The sequence below is a fragment of the Xiphophorus maculatus genome, chromosome 11 (genome assembly GCF_002775205.1).
Source record: "Xiphophorus maculatus strain JP 163 A chromosome 11, X_maculatus-5.0-male, whole genome shotgun sequence".
Classification (NCBI taxonomy): Eukaryota; Metazoa; Chordata; class Actinopteri; order Cyprinodontiformes; family Poeciliidae; genus Xiphophorus; species Xiphophorus maculatus.
In genome coordinates this window covers 28,086,313-28,104,262 of record NC_036453.1, presented here as the reverse complement: position 1 = coordinate 28,104,262, position 17,950 = coordinate 28,086,313, and the positions used below count along the sequence as shown (strand labels likewise).

At 42.1% G+C, this 17,950-nt stretch overlaps 1 protein-coding gene across 1 annotated transcript in view; it reads right to left on the bottom strand.

The window, feature by feature from the left end:
- Positions 1–299: 299 nt before the first annotated feature.
- Positions 300–17,950, bottom strand: part of nrip1 (nuclear receptor interacting protein 1) — a 55,464-nt gene continuing 37,813 nt past the window's right edge. Inside the window, exon 2 of the mRNA XM_014471642.2 lies at positions 300–6,719. Coding sequence (XP_014327128.1) covers positions 2,658–6,260 — 3,603 coding nt within the window. The 5' untranslated portion in view covers positions 6,261–6,719 and the 3' untranslated portion in view covers positions 300–2,657. The remainder of the gene's footprint in view (positions 6,720–17,950) is intronic.

The window sequence follows — 17,950 nt, the reverse complement described above, 5'->3', positions numbered from 1 at the left end:
CTGATTCATTCATGGAGATGCTCATTTTCAGTTTTAACCAACTGTTAGATACTCCAACAAATGGTTATAAACCATAGTTCTGCTTGTAATGCCAGCACACATGCTCTCTGGCGCTCGTTCTAGTTATCCCAGTACCAAATCATGTCCACATCAAGCAATTCTCTCTGAATTTATCATTTTCTCCACAAAATAAAAACGGCGGTAATATCATATTTGTGTTAAAGCTTTACCAAATGTTTCAGAAAAGAACTTGGAAGAGAGCAAAGGTGGAGAAACAGGAGCCCATTCATAACAGGTCATGCATTTTAGTACTTTATTTTTGAAGATATCAGTGCAAATGAACACCAAAAATGAAAACATAAAAAAATGAAATATCATTTCAGATCTTCACATGAAAAAGAAAAAAACCCCATCATTTTATATATATATTTATATATATAGATATATTTGCTGCTACAAATGTATTTCTTAGATGCACAATGCAGATCTATGATTGTACGTCAATCCCCCACTAGAGCCCCATGCTCATTCACAGAGCTTTTGTTAACCAGTAACAGGAAAGAAGGAAAACATAAAAATCACAAAAATATTCAATCCACATTTATTTTTCGCACCCCCGGCCTCCACTCAGCCTTCAGCTTGTTCAACAGTCTGCTGTTAGGGGGCTGCTCATAAAAGCCGACCTTTTTGCTCTTTGATTCAGGAAAAAAAAAAAAAAAGAAAAACAGAAAAAAAGAAGAAGACCTATTTTAAGACTTGACATTTTCCCCCATCACCAGTAGGGATACACAGGTAGTTCCCATGCGTCTGCATGCAACAGGCAGCAGTGAGGAGAGTCAGACATTATTACACAACACAGCGCAGGATAGATTATCATTTACCACATAGAGACACATGCAAAGAACAAACCAACCAAAAAAGAAAAAAAGAAATAAAATAAAATAAAAAGATGGGCATAGTATCCTCTGCCTTCGTATGTACACTTGTACGCATATAATCAGTATTTACATTTCAGGGCATTAAAAACTAGGGCAATATCTTTTTCTTTTTTTTTTTTTTAAACATTACAAAATAGTCATCTTCCATACTGAAAGTACTATTTACACAATTTATTTAACCATCGTGAAAACGTAGTAATAATTGAAGACATATGTCAGAAGTATATGTATTAAAAAGACCACAATACTAAATGAACAAAGCAGAGTGAACTCAACCGGAAAGATTACAGTACGATTGAAAAATAAAGAAGCTAGATACCAGATACCCTTTAAGACAAAAGGAGTCTCGGTGATTAGAGGGCGGGCGGGCGTATCCAGCTGCTCTGAAAACAAATAGAGTACCAGTGGTCTTCTCTTCATCAACATGCAATTCTTTTTGATGTGTTATGAGTAAGAGAGATTGCCACCGAAATAAAACATGTGATGCAGAGCACAACGTTTAAGAAATTATGACAAAGAAAAATCACAAATTACCAAATTCAGAAAAGATAACAATACTGACAATATTTTCCCCCCATTACATGCTGTTAAATTATACTTTAAAAAAAAAAAAAAAAAGGACACAGAGGGCTCAGTTTCGATAGTGCACACTCCAGGTAGTCTTTTATATTGCATTAAAAGAAAAGCGCCATGTGCATCACACTGAAACTTCTTTGTGGATCTGTCTCTCTCTCTCTCTCTTTCATTCTTTTTTCTTTTTTTTACCAGCATGGCAAGATAAGTCACTCAGACAAAGCAGTCTTTTTTTTACTGTTGCTCCAGAAACCCGTTTACACAGCGTTGCTCAACTGTAAGCGCCACACGCTCTCATGTTGACCCATCTGCTCAGAACTGCACAATCTGCAAACACATTACCCCGAATTTGCACTGTCGAATCTCGCCCTTAAAGGTTCAGCACAAAAAAAGAAGAAGAAAAAAAAAAGAAGAGAAAAAGCAGAACACAGTGAGTGAATCTCCACTGATGAATTCTTTCCCCACAGCCCTGAATTCTGAGGAAAAGCAAGACAAAAGCATTCATAGTGGCACAACCTGGAACGGAGGGAACTGCAGTGTGAATCTATCGTGTGCGTTGTTTTAATTAGCCCACTGTAACTGTCTGGGAATGGCTTCATCTGAAATCCCATCTGAAATTAGTAGGACTTTATATTTTTGACAGATGTTCTGATAAAGAAAATAAAAACTATCCTCCGAGCTGAGCACTTTTTTTTGTTTGAAATCATCAATTATAAATGATGCCTGAAATGTTCTCTAAATGTTTGATGCGAGGCAACATCCAGAACGCAGGAAAAACTGATGTGTGTACACTTTAGTGATAAATTAAATGTGTAACACAAAATATAATAAACGGGGACTTTACATTAATTAATGTAGTGCAAAAATAATGGTGGATGAGTAGGGGCTAAAAAAAACCCTGACGTTTTTGGATCAGTTAGACTAAAACGGACCACTTTTTTTTTTTTTTTACCATTCCACGTTGAAGCTATTTAAAATTGAGACAGCAATACATTTTTAAAAATCAAATTAAAAACAAAAAAAAAGTGAAAAAGTCCTCTTTTTTTTCCCATCAAACCAATTTGGCAAGGTACACAAAAAATGAAAACAAGAAAGAGTCAATGGACTTGATTCCACTTTATATGTTTTTGTAGTTGATACAACTGTTTACTGGGACGACTGGCTCAACCCCTGGCCCTCATGGCTGTGCTTGTCACTGTGGGTTGGTGATTGAGGGGTGGAGCTCAGGCTGCGTTCATAGGTGTGCATGTCACTGACTGGCTCCTCTTTGACTCTGATCGCGGGCCGGGCTCCTTCTGCCTGGTCCGGCACCTCTCTCCTCAGCTGGATGTTGCCCTTCTGCAACATGTAGTACAGGATCGGGTTGGAACGTGAAAGCCGCGGGGAGTCCGGGTTCGACTCACAACCCTCGTCCATGCCATCGTTTTCCTGACTGCTCCACCGAATGGGGCTCTCAGGCTCCTGTTTGATTAAAGTAGGGGGCTCTCGTTTTTGCGTGGCGGGCCATGGAACCGGTTGGCGGATCCATGGGGCTGGGCGGACGGGGTTGTTGCCTTCCGGAGGGGTGGGCAGTGGTCTTAGATGATTTGGAAGCCCTGAGTTGAGGGAACCATGGGTGTGCCAGCTAGGCAGGTGAAGGAAGTTATGATTTTGTGTAGGCTGACTGAGAATGTTACCATTGGCTTTGCCAGTGGTCTGCAGAATAGAGGGACTGGGTCCCTGTCGCGGCTGCTGGGACAGTTCCTTCAGACAGTTGTCAGAGAGCAGCAGCTGTTTCAACACGTTGAATCCACGACTCTCTCTGGTAAACGTTTCACTCATAGGGCTTCTTGGTGGAAGCTCCTCCTCTTTTAAACCCCTCTGCTGCTCAGGGTCTGCCTGAAGAGTAGATGAGGCAGACATGTTTGCGTTACCACTGTCCACTGCTCTTGGAGAGCTGATACTGTTCAAGCTGCCTGTGTGTTCGGAGCAGAGCCGTCTCCTTTTAGGACTGGGGTTTGGATAGTCCCTATGCTCCTCTTTGACTTGTCTGGATTGTGGCTCAGACTGCATTGTTGCAGCACTGGAGTAATAGGTAGCAGTCTGTTGTTTAAGCAGCTGGCTGAGGAGGCCATATTTCGCTATGACCTCTGCAGGCCTTGGTTCCGTCTTTAGGTCTTGTTGAGAATCGGAGAGCGGGCTATTCTTCCCATAGGAACTCAGTCTCTTTTTGCCGCTCAAGTCCTCAGACTTAGTAAGGGATGACCCTACATCCTCTGGAAGCTCTGATTTTATTTTTACATCCAAAGGGGACCCATTAGAGCTGTCACAGAGGATGGAGGCAGTAGGGCTCCTCTCAAAGCAGCCGCCCTCCATTTCAGCACTCCCTTGGCCACTTCCACTGGGTCTTTCTTTGCGGCCGGCTGTAGCACCAGTTGAACCGGTGCCTAGAAGTAGCTGCAGCACAGTACGTCTCTCCAGAAGGTTCTCAATTTGTGAGGAAGGCGGGGAAGGTTCCTTACGACTGAAAGGTGTGCTACTGCCTGAAGCTCCATCAGACAGCGGGGTAGGGGTGGTCCTGTTGACAGGAGTATTGAGTCTTTCCAACAGAGCATGGGGCCTGCTGTCATTGAGTTCCTGGCTCGCCCCTTTTCCAGAGGAGATAGGTGGGGGTGGGGAAGTCGTGCCACACTGCGCTAGATTTTGTAACAATTTACTGGCACTGAAGGCAGGCTCTGATGCTTTGTCAGCAGGGAAGGTCTTAGACTTGCACAAATCAAGTGGACTGGACTGGACATGGGGAGAGGGGTATGAATATGGGGACATTGCAGGACCTGTGTCACGACTAAGTGAGTAGACGGACTGGGACGGGCCTGCAGGTCTTTCGATTGGGCTCTTTGTTGGACCCTCTTCCCAAGTAACTGACCCCTTTTGTTGATTTCGTGACATGTTAGCCATAGTTATATCAAGGGGCGAATCTTGTCTACCTGTGCTCTTATTAGCCATCTCATTATTTCTGCGCTCAAGAAGAAGCTGCATGAGAGTGACCTTGGGGTGGGATTTTAAGTCTGGGTTCATTTCAGGCTCTTTGTTCTTGGACACAGTTGATCTTGATGGCTCTGGCTTCCATTTGTTTAGTAAGGATTCTGTCAATTTGTCCAAGGAAGAAGTAGAAAAGGAGGAGGAAGATGACGAAATTGGATATGAAACAGAAGAAACAGCCATAGAGGAAGGAGAAAAGGATGTAGTGGGAGGCTGGGTAGGAGCTTGAGGAGATATTGTTACTGGGGGTGAGGAGAACACAGTTGTAGAAGAGAACATGGAGCTGGAGGAGGAGGAAGGGGGTGTACTTTTGGGCCCTGTGTCCTGTAAACTGCTGCGGCCTCTCATCGAGAGGTCAATGGGAGAGCAACTGGAGTAGGAGCTCTCAGCATCACTGCTGTCCTTGGTGTTGCTCCTCTCATGGACAGAGCACTCACTGTCTGATGTGACTGAAGAGGAGCCACTTGGTGGCAGAAGTCCACTGATGTCCTCCAGGTGCCCATTCTTGGTCAGTTGCTTCTGGTTGTTGTGGTTGTTCAGCAGCAGCAGGAGCAAGCTGCTGCATGTTTGGGGTGGGCGGGTTGGACGTGTGTCAAAGCCTCGCTTCTCCCTGGTAGGCAGGCTTGGAGCGTGTGGGGGAGAGGGAGGAGAGTTTTGGCTGTGGCCTCTCTGCAGCGAGGGGCTCTGAGGATTGGTAGCAGCCGTTCGAGGGAGTGTCGTTGTTATTGTGGCTGTTGTCATTCCGTTTTGAGTCGATAAGGAGCTTACTGTGTCTGAAGACCCCCCCACACTTGGTGGCCTTCTGTCCTGTCCATGCTGCTGGTTTGCCATGGCGGCCAGTCTTTCACTGGCAGATCTTCCTGAGAGCTGAGCTTTGAGGGCATGCTCTCTGGAGTATTGCTGGAGATGAGCTTCGCTGGACAGCAGGAGGGCGAGTTGACTGCAAGCTACGCTGGGCTTGGGTGAGGGTGCGGGACTAGAACGGATTTTAACCATGTTGGCCACGGCCTTCAAACGTTCTGCACAGGACACAGAGTCGGTCGCTGTGGGAGCTGCAGGAGGTGTGGCGCTGTGTGCTGACCTGGGGGACTCTGGTGGCCTGTCCTGACTGTGGCCCCGGCGGCTGTAAGGGGTGTTATTGTGGTTCTGAAGTTTGCTCTTTCTCATGAGGCCTTTAAGGCGACCTGAGGCTGTGCCGTAAACAGGTAGTGGCTCTTTATCTGTAGCTGGTGCCTTGGATGGAGAAGAACACTCACCAGTGGGCTTATTAGAGTGCTGAGACATTGCTACACTCTGAAGCCTTGAGCTGAATGACTGAAGCAAAGACGCCAACAGGGTACTCTCTCCAGCATGGGGAGATGTCTCCAGGGCACCATTTTGCAAGGTTCCCACTTGGCCATTCAGCTCCACTGGAGGTGAACTCATTCTCTGGTTCCCTGGATCATTCCATGCTCCAGAGCGCAGCAACCGGGCCTTCTTTAGGTGTTGTGAAGAACCTAGCTTGGGCCCATTGGTTCCAGTTTTGGGTACCATTGGGTCATGGTTTGGTTGTGGTAAAGGCCCACCCACTTTATTGTCCTGCTCCTGATTGCTGTTGGAAGCCTCGGATCTCCCACCTGCCGTGGCCCCAGGCCCGGCCACCACTGGATGCATCAGTAAACCTTCCAGATAAGTTAAAACAGCTGAATCCTTGTGTGTCTCAGGGCCAGGCTCCTCCCCATGAGTCATGTTCAATACTCAGATCCCTTCTTATAGCTCAGCAATGCTATTGGTAAATGATAGCTGTCCAAGTCATCTGGCTGGCAGTTGCAAGCACTTATTAGAAACCAAAAAGAGGTTGTGATTTGCAAAGAGTGAGTATAAAGGTTTAATTAAGGGTGCACCGGCTGTATGTGATCCCTCTCTGTGGTTGGCTTAGTGTGATGAAACAGCCACCATGGCTGGAGGAAATCTGGTGCAGGCAAGCCTCCAAGGCATTGTTGTATGCCTGTAACTGCTACAGGATCCCAGAAGGCCCACCTTCACGCTCACATGAGTGGCAGTGGCGAAGTCAGTGGGACTTTATCACAGAGATGTTGGCATAATCCATCGTTGTTGATATCCAGTGTGTCTGTCCTTCAGCCTGGCTGTTGCTCTGTCAGTGGCGCCTTTATGCTTTGTAGATCTCACAGTGTGTTGCAGGGTGACCTATAGGAGTGAGGGAGAGGGAAAAAGAGGGAGGGAGACGTGGTCGGGGGGAGGGAAAAGAGGAGAAAAATAAGAAATCGTGTGAGAAGCAAGGATTTGCAGTGCACTATATCACATTCATTTCCCCACCTTGTCTGCCATCTCTGTTACTTAGCAACATTTCAGACTGACTGCACACGGCTCCTTCTCCTCTCTGCACTCTTCCCTCACAGCCACCCAACAGATTAGGCTTGATTAGATCCGAATTGAAAATTCAAGCCCACTACCTTGAAAACATTCAGGTCTTGAGCAGCAAGCCTCTCCCGGCAGCGTCTTTCACAAGTGAAGGGCCTTGTAAGAGCTGTGCATAATTCTTTATGCAGGTTGTCATTTCAGCGGATTATCTCTCTCTACCACCTCCTGCCTTCTCATGCACTTGAGTTACATCTCACACAAAGCAACCCACGGTCTCAGTGGAGCAAAAGCCAACCACCCACCCACCCACGTACACACCAGCAAGCATTTAAGCACTCAGGCTTAAACACACCAATAAGCTTTAGAATGAGGACATACAATAAGGTTCACTTGGAAGATTTTATGTACTAGGACATTAAATTTGAGGTGAATTTAACCTGGACATATTAGGTTAATTCAGGCTTGCCAAAACACACACACAAAATCAAAAATCAAATGGAATACAGATTTATTCTACCCACATTGGTTGTAGAAATTGAGAATGTGCTTAAATCTAAAAAAGAGTTGGTTTAGGAAGCTTTCTGCTTTGGAACATAAGCAGTCTAACACAATCACAAAAAAAAGACATCGACAATGACTTTCATTATTTAGTAGTGTAACAAGATTTAGATTTAGGGACCGCATGATATGAAATTCCATAGCATTTTTTGTCAAGTTGAAGATGAACGTATATTTTCATCTTGAGGCCTGGACATAAAGGGGAGAATTTCAACCTTGGTTCTCTGCATCGGTATTTAAGACTCACATTGAAATAAATAAGCCAGCAGCTCTTGAGTCCTTGCCAAGGTGGCTGACAACCCTCAGTTCCACTAATATTAGAGAGAGACGACTTTGGGGGCACTGTGTGTTGAGTCAGAAAGTATACCAAAGATTTATAATTGCTGTGAGAATAGCACAACTTGCTAACTGTTAGCTGCTAAGTTTAGCATATGCTTCACTGCTTTCTACCAATGTTAAGCTAAAGGGCTGTTTCTAAATTAGTTTTTACGATTACCACAAATCTCTGGTTCACAATCTAGAACAAGATAATTCTACTTTATTTCTTTGGAAAAAAAAAAAGAGTTCAATATTGATGATATCTTTATTTTATCTTTCTAATAAAAAACACGCATTTGTACCTTAATCTTTTTTTGTCATTAGGAACACTTCATACAGAAACAAGTAAAAAAAAAGCTGCAAATCTAGAGGTTCAACAGTGCGATGCTCTAACAAAACTAAAAAAAAAAGAACAAAAAATAACTAATTCAAATAATAAAATATAAACAAAACCAAAAAGCAACTATAAGCTAAATATCATGATAGTTTAAGACCAGACCTTCCTTTTTTAATTTGGCAACATGTATCAACACATATGGATCATTTACTGGGAGAAATCCTCGTCTCTGTAACACATAGGCCAAAATAATAATAACAAAAAAAAAAAACTTGATTCAAGCCAAAAACGTTTTTTTTTTTAAATGAAAGTATATTTCTCTCCTTTTTTCAGACGTCAGAATATTCATGTTGAAATATAAATTTACTTGCACACATAAGAGTATGCGTTTCTGAGCAGGGGTTCAGTGTCGGCTCATTTTCTAAGCTCCAGTTCAAATTCCTCTGTGGCATCAGCGCTAAGTGTGTTTAGCAGAGATAGAGAGGTCCTGGCTCTTGCCTGTTTTCGAAGTCTACCTGTGACTCTGCGTTTTCAGATAAATGCAGTCCTTTAGCTTCTTACGTCTGCTGTAAGAAGATCACGGCACCTGAGCTTAGATTTGTCAAGCTACCTACAGAACTTCTAGAAAAAGTTCCCTTTCACAGATAACACCAAAGCAGCAATGACTGTCCACAATACACTGAGGAATCCTGATTGGGATACACCTTATGCAGAAGAACAGTCAGGTGTGAGTCAATTTTTTTCTTGAACGAAGAACATAATGGCACCTCAGCTAAGTCTGGAAAAGTTGTGTTAAAAAAAGATACACGAGTCTTGAAAAACATTTTAGCCAAAATCCTTAGACATAAATAAGTCTGCTTGTTCCTGGTACAAAGAGCCATGTTTGAAGAAAACATATCAGCACAAATACTGCATACTAGTTGTCAGAGATTGTGGGGGAGGGTTAATGATCCAGACTGGATTAACAGCTGCAAAACTTTGGCAACATTAAGTTATGAGTTCCTTGTAATGATAAAGTATCTCAGAGTCAAATGTGAGGTCGTAAGACAGCTTATACTTGTCAGGACATGAAACAAGATCAGGACAGCAAATATAATCTGCAACAAAACTGCTAAAAAACATTTTCTGAAAGAAAAAATAAATAAATGAGGCATTGCAATTGAATAGGACTGGTACAGAAGAGCTACTGAAAAAAGAAAGGCAGAATTTCGACATTAAACTTTTTTTTCACTGGCCCTAATTCTCTTCCATAATCTGGTGGACTTAAAAGAATAATAAATGATTTTCAACTAACTTTAATAAAGTTTAACAGGGATGTGGCCCAGAATCTTGAGAAATTCAGAAGATGACTCCATGCTATTAGTGGTAAAAGCAGTTTGACAGGTCTTTCAGACAGCTCAACATTTTGATGTTGTTCTTAGGAATAGCGATATGGCGGAAACCTGGCATGCATTATTATCTAGTCTCAGCTGTATTTATCTTATCTGGTGAGGACTAGATGAATACATCATGACATGACACAGAAAACTTGAGCATTCAAACAGGGGTTATGTTTTAATATGACCAAACACGGAGTGTAGGAGCCATATATACATTTTTGGAACTTAATACAAAATGTTATTTTGTGTTTACGTGAGTTTAATTTTTTACTCTGCTATTTGAAAAGGATAAGCATCTGTAATTGTATTGTGCTTACATGGTGCCTTTTGATTGGTTAGTGACTAATTCGTTTATGAAAGATGAAAGTACTTGCTCATTGTAGAAGTCTGGCACCTTGAGAGTAACACAGTCTTTTGACCGTCACTTTCTATTTGTTTTGAATCTGTTTGTTATTTTTATTTTCTTTTAAGTTCAGTAAAGACTTAAAGATGACCGTCGGATTCAAGACCTCTTTTTTTTTGGAAGAAATGTGCCGCGTACAAAAGAGCTTTAAGGGGCTAGACTAGTGAGAGCTTGCCGCACTTACACAAAGAGATATATAAAACATGCATAACGCATAATAGCAAATGGACCTAGACAGCTTATGTATTAGAATACAAGAGCAAAAAACATGAAAGGACTTGACTAGCGTGAGGGATGTTCACTGGTAAAAAAACCAACAAAAAACAGAGGTGCAGTCGTAGAGAAACAAAACAAGGATATGTCAATAAAAGAAGTTGTACTCTGCTGTCAGGTGTGTGTGTGTGTGTTTGCACAGACATTACAGGTTCTCTCGGAAATTGGGCGGACCTGTCACAGCACACCATTGTCAGGAGGGCAGAGTCGGTAACACCGGGGTGCACGTCGTGCCAGTTGCCATGACAGTGTCAGCGGTGCTGCCCTGGGAGACCTCTGCTCTGAACCCTGTCAGCGTGGTTTCCGTGGATACAGGGCACCGCCGACAGTCCAGGCTGCATCTCATAAAGGTTAATTAATACAGAGCTTCCACTTCGGCTCAGCAGCTGTCCTTGTCCTGTCCCGACGCTGTCCTCACCTTTTGTGTCCGCTAAGCAAGCAGACATTGCAGGTCACATAGCAGGACAGCAGACCTTGTTTGTGAAGAAAGGCAACAGAAAACCTACTTAGCCACAAGCCTGAACGTTTCACAGGGAGCCGAGGAAAGGTCAAAAACCTAGATCAGCCTTCCCATCTCTGAGGTCAAGGTTCACAGGGTGCCACAGGATTAGGTGGTGACAGCAAGGGCAGCGAGGTGGCACAGTTAATGCCACCTTGAAAATGAACTGGGATTAAACACTAGAAATAAACTAATTAGCTTAGATTTAAATCTGAGTAGCAGAAGGGAAACAATCACATCGACCTCTTTAATGCTTTCTCAAACTAAAACTTCACATGCTAAGTTTCTTCAGGCTCCGACAGCAGTGAAAAGAACGAGTCCACCAAGAACTCTCCGTCACCATCGATTACAATTTAAAGACCATCTTTGAACTGCTGACCCAAATTTGGAAATGACAAAGAGCCAACCTGGTCACCCTGGGCCATCTGACGTCTGCTGTCATGCTAATCTTAGCTGCACTGGATTAAGACTATTTTCCCGCCAGTGGGTTTAACACCGTCCTGATGGAATACCCCTAATGCCCGATTTGATCAGTGCAGTCAACATGTAAACATGTTTACCTTGGCAAGATGACTAATATGCCAGGACTGGAACGCCTAGTGAGCAGCAGGGTCAAATGGAAATGGAAAGGAATCACAGACACACTCTCTCTGCTGCTGCCAGAGAACGTTGGAGTCACAGCCCACCTTTTTTGCCCAAAGACATATTTCAGTGGATATTGTACCACTGCAGTATAGACGTTCCTATACAACTCAATCCTTACATTTACCAATTACATTTATAAAGTTTTCCATTGGTCACTCAGTTTTTCTTTAGAAATTAGCACAATTCTTTTAAAAGAGGCAATTCAGGATTTTTAAGGTGAGGTTCTGTTAAGTGGTGATAAGCCGCTCATTTCTCACCTGGAGACACCACGAACTTTACATTAATCAAAAAGAGAGGCCAACCAAAGCCAACCTTTACTAACGTAAAACAACTAGAGCCAAAAACTTCAGAGATTTATGTGAAGCCAGCTTTAATTTTGTCACCATGCTTGCACTGGATGGCTCTTTAATAATAGGTCGATAGTTACTTAAATGGGAAATATAGGATGTGGCGGTGAACCTCTGATCTTTCTGAACGAAGCAAATACTTGGAATAGACATGATAAAGTGTTTCGAGTAAATGTCTGATGTTTAAGTAGGAAACAGTGGAGCCCTGCCTATTCATCGTTTATTATTTGTAAATTAATTGTAGAAAATTCACCTAATTGTATTTTTTTTCATAAAGCACATTCAAAAAAGCTGAAAGAAAATGCAGCTGGGAAGCTGAAATACCTAGGCGCAGTGCTAATTGATACGCTACAGGCTAGTGTTCACAACGTAGCCGATCTAAGGGCGCAATTAATTTCCTTTGAATAGAATAGAATAGAATTCAACTTTATTGTCATTGCACTGTCACAAGTACAAGCAACGAGATGTAGTTTGCATCTATCCAGAAGTGCTCTACGAGATATAAATATTTATTCACAGATGTACAAGACTATGTATGTATGGACTATAAGGGGTCATAGCAAGAGATATACTGTAGATATTGTGTATAAATATAAATATGGGAGCTATATGCACAGATTATACAGATTATACAGAATATACAAGAATGTTAGGGAATGGATTATAGATAAATAATGGCAGATAAGATTTACAGTTTGGCGGTGATTGACAGTTCCAAGAGTGGAAAAAAAACTCCACTCTTGGTTTACATTGAAAATACTAATGTATATTTGGAGTATAACCTATTAAAATAGGTTTAAAATAAGCAGTTTAAAAGAGGATGTCTCAAATATTTGTGAATTTTAGCTACATGAGAGTAACTGAGGTCTGTTGTGCATTGATGATTTTAATGCTGGTATTTGACAAAATGTAATGCCTGTTTCTGGCTTCATAATTGGTATGATAGGTTTATTATGTTTTTATTTCTTCATAATGTAAAACACTTTGAACTACTTTGTTGCTGAAGTGTGTTCTACACATAAACTGGATTGATTGATTGTGTTTAGTTTGGTAATGAATAACTACTAAAAAGTGACAAAAGGTTCCTAAATTATGTATTTGATTGATTTTCAAACTGCCTTCCTTTCCATTACATTGTGACTGACTGAAAATGTTTTACACATTCTGTTCTCAGGTTCACATAGAAAGATAATTGGCAGTGCTCCGCCTCCTACCTCAGCTTCCTGTGTTAATAATCATAATTTTCAGCTTGAATAACAGCACAATGCGTGCTTGAGATTGGAGTCGTTTTCAGACAGCAGAAGTCTGCGTCAGTCTTGGCCTGTGTCTGACCAGAAGTCTCAGATATTTCAACTTTCAAGGTTTCAATGAAACTTAATTTTAAAAACCATAACAATCCCTCTCTGATTAATTTTCAGGTAAATTTCTACCCTTATCAATTAAGACAATTTGGCAACTAGGCATGTCAAAGCAGAAATATAATTTTTCTGATCAGGTATTCTTCTGCATTTTTGCTTGTTCAGACAAAAAAAGAAGAAAAAGAAATGGCAACCAAGAGACAACATTTTTACAAAAACAAATGGGAACAAAAATCTCCACAGTGACGAATGTCTGTTAAACACCTGACCTTAATATAGGGGGAGCTGTCCTCTGTACTGAACCACTAAAGCACACAGCGCTCCACCTCTCCTCACTGAGAATTTGTGATGTGTGCATTACTATTACATTATCTCCTCTGCTGTATACATTGTGAACGACCTTACACATCTGTTAACATGTCATCTCAATGGTGGTGGCACCCAAAAAGCCTGACCTCCACCCCCTCTCCCCCCACAGCGGGACACCACGGCACAAGCGAGCAGCTCCACACTTTTTGTGGTGATTATCCATTATCCTTGACAATGTCAGCCAATGACAGAGCAGGCACCGTTCTAAAGTGATTTTTACCCCTACAGTCTGCCACACACACACAAGGGGTGGTTAGTGATGGGGAGGGTGCGGCTTCATCATCTCCTGGCTGGTTGGTTCTTCATCTGTTTCCTTCTCCCTCTCTTTTCATTTTACTCCTATGCTACTTAAGAGGCATCAGCAACAGGAAAGGTCACTGCACTCCAGCCAAAGAGTAAGGTGCATGTTAGCACCAGAAGGCCGGTGTGTATGTGTGTGCATTTATTAGTGGTGTGACTCGATTAAAATTTTAACTGCAAGGTCTTTAATTAATAATCACAATGATATTTTAATTGAAGACTACATATTGACAAGTTATTCACTAAATAGCCATGTAGCTCAACAAAGATATTTGTGCTTTTTAATCTGATATTTAGGTTATTCAGTCATCAGATTGGTGCAAAGTGCTATCATTAATGTTGTTGTTCAGCTTTTAGGTTTTTCAAGATCCCCATTCATAGAACTTCTAATAAAAGAAAAAACTTCTTAGAAATGTGAACGCTGACAGTGTTGGGGACGTCTCTGCTTCCTGCAACATGTTTAGCACTGAGATGCTATTTTAGGCTTGAATAGCTCTGCTGATAGGCCAACTCCTTTTAGCACAACTTGCACACAATAGTCTTTTCCAGCATTCCATCTGATCGTTTCTTGTAGCAAAAATGACCCGCAGCGGGCCAAGAGAAGCCGCTTTGTCGTCCATTGCTGTTGTTTGTTTGTGTGACAGATTTATACCTGCACCAGGAACACAGTACACAGGTTCAGACTCCAGACTATTTTATGTAAAAAAAAAAAAAAAATGCAATTAATTCTATTAAAATTGTTTAAAAGGCTCAAATCTGTCTAATTAAGTAATCAAAATGAACTAGATAATATTAATCAAAATGAACTAGATAATATTAGCTTGTTAGGTCTTTCATATTCTATAGACAGCATAAAGTTAGAACATTCTGCTCAATGAGCAGTTTTACTAATAACTATTACTAAAATGAGCAATTACTTTCTCCAGTCAATACGTCTCCTTTTGTTCAGAGAAGATAATCAAAATATCAAATAAACGTAGGAACTATTAAAACAAAAATATCTTAATAGATACACTTTAAATTACATCTTCAGAAGTGGAACAAACTGCTGCTGTTCAGTTTTAACAGAAATTAGATGATGTTCACATTTACTAAACGTTAACATACGATCAGAATGTCCTGGTCAACCTTGACATTCAGTGACTCTTTTCGATGCGAGCAATATGACTCGCCACCCAGAGTGTCACTCTAAAAGGGGCAGCCAACAAAAAGAGAAATAAAAATAGCCGTCTTTCCACAGAATAGTGAGATTCTGATTAAATGCGAACATGGAAGGATGTCAGTTTTTTAAGATCCTGAACTGTGTTTGATCATCTTTAGGACCAGAGTCACACTTACCAGAGACTCTTTAAAAGTTCTGCCATCTTTGCTAGCCAATATAAGCATGGCCACACCTGCTGCTAACACTCTTCTTTAATCACACAAGAACTTAGTTGCTAAATGACCTTCAATGTCAAGAGTGGTAATCCATTTAAAATGTATGAGAGCAAACAAAAGAATTAAGCGGGGGTTTGAGCCGAAGCAGCGGCAGACAAAGTCAAGGTCATTCATCCCGCCAAGATTCCTCCACTTGATGCAACAGCTGGTGTCCATGCAAAGCTCTGGGCGTTAATAAAAAGTGACAATGCTGCCTGAGCAGTGTGTCTTCCTAATGTCTGACACCAGCCTGGCAGATGTGTTCTCCCTGCATTTAAGGGGAGTCAAGGTTAAAGGAATTTAAAAAGGGGAGGCGATGCCTAAACACTATTATATCATGTAATCTGCAGCCTAGCACTGCTGCACACACTCAACAGGGTAGCTCCCTTACACATGCGGCGTGACCGCTATTTGTAAATTCAATATGGCCTGACATGATTAAATAAGGCAAAACATAAGCTGCCGGACCAAATGCGGCTGCTCCGAGACCTCCGCGAGCGCGTGCGTGTGCACGCGAGCGACGGGAAGGTGGAATTAGAAGCTCTTGTTCAACCTTGAGAAAAGGTAAACAAGAGAGCAACATGCCGCCGAACAGCAGGGGAGCCGGAGAAAGTAAATGTTTCTGCAGATAAGTCAATCGGGACAAAACAACACCTGAAAGGGAATACGCTGAAACATGCATGCCCACACAATGAGAACTAGGGCACTGTGACCCATTTCCTTTAGACACACTGACTAAACAAGATGCTTCACACACACACCCACATGTGCGCACGTTGAAACAGATGGATGTACAGCATCACAATGGAAATGTGATACATCAGAGCTGAGAAGTCGAGATACCATGGGCTATGTACTGAAAAAAAAAACAAAAGCAGAATCCTTTGACGGTGTTTGATGACTAGTTTGTATCGTTTAAGACTTTGGCCTAAACGAGGGCCTGACTGCGAACGTTCTTGGCTGAATCTGGCCTAGCATGAAAAGCGCGGGGGCGGATTTTAACCTCATCTGAACTCATCAGTACAAGGAGTTCTTGAGGTTGAGAGAAGGGAGAGCTTGAAGGAATTCATCCACGCTGATGAGTCATCTAACTGTTTCAGCGGCCAGCTGAGCGGTGGAGGATGGAGAGATGATATCACCGCGCTGTATCACAGACCCGGACACACTTTCACCGCACTCTACATGCCTAAACAGGTCCGAGTAGATGGGCTTCCAAAGATGTTTGCATCCATGGTAAATATTTGTGTGCCATTTGGAAGACCCACCCAAGGGCCATTTCCTGAGTGGCTGAGAATTAGTGCATCAATTAAACACACACACACATTCCCTCCTAATGAGCCGTGGCTGCCATCAGTCCACACCTGATCCATTTGTACCAGGGCTCAGAGGTAATCTTATGCTTGCATCGCAAGTCTGAAATGGCGCTCATTTCCCTCCCGAAACAACATGCATTTTCCATCTGTAAACATGGGCCTGCAAATGGGAACAGCTGATTGCCCCGTGGCCGGCAGGCTAAAAGGCAGAGTTGGGCCCTTGAAACTGACTGCAGTGATGATGTCTGAGGGAAATGGGCCACTTTGCAATTGAGATCAAATGTCCCACTGTCAGGCTGCCCTGAAAGCTGGATAAAACCAGCTAAAAACCTTGGCCTTTAATGAATCATTTCCATAATATCCCTGGCATGGCTCCTAAGGAGGCCATTGCAGTGAGTCAGCAAGATATCTGGCTTTATTGGGTTAAAGAGAGTGCTGCTCTTTTCTTTTTACTGTGGGTAACTCGGGATGGTTTGGGAGTGTTATAGCCGAGCTGCGATGGATGTCTAAGTGATGGAAAGAGAGGAGGACGTATCTCTGCTATCATTTTGCCTTTCATAATGCTCTCATTGACCTACTTCCTGGTTTAAATCATCCTAATGCTTGCTTTGGGTGGGATTGGAGTATTATATTACAGGGCACCAAGATATGTGAGGGAATATTCCATTAGAATCATCAAAAACTCTGTGGCTGTACCTTTGCACACATCTTCTAGAACACAGCCTGATTCAAAGTTAAACAATTAAATGGATTTTTTGAAACAATTATGCAATTTTGACCCAATAAAGCACATGACAACTGCGTTTAACTTTTTAATGGAGAATCTCTTTCAAGCAGCACTGGTCTGTTTCACAGAACATAGTTCATGCCAATAACCAGGAGACCTGGTGTCTGCTCTGGTTCTCAAACAGAGGAAGCTTCTTCAGCTGCAAAAATTGCTCCAGACTTCTTTATCTCCACAGTCTCATCATCTAACCATAACTTTTAAATCAAGTTTGCACCATGAATGCGTCCGTACATCTGTAAACTGCGTCGTGTGGGAATATGCTGATCTCTACACGGATTTTGCACAGATACGAAGTTACAGATGTAGTTCCTCTAGGCCATTCACTTGGACCACTCAACTTGTCTTGATTCATAAGCATGGGAAGTGAACTCCTTTGAAGTATTATTAGCATTTTCTCCAAATCATCACTGACGCAGACCAAAACATGAGACAAACCAAAGCCATGTACTGGAATCTATATATGAAAGAGTAAATTGATAATTATAAACAACTAGTGATGATCACATACAGTGTTGAAGTCCCTGGCTAACTTTTAGCTCTTGATACCTTTTGGTGGCTGCTGCTTGTGACTTGGTCAGCTCCAATGTGGTGTGTCACTACAATTTGTAAGACTGTTTTCTAAACAAAAAAAAACAAAAAAAAGGTAATTTGTTCAATCTTTATGTGTTCACAACATGTAAAATTGATTACAGTTCATGGACATTTTGTTTTTCCTGAGATTCTATGGGTTTTCACCCTGAATGTTAGCATGTTTA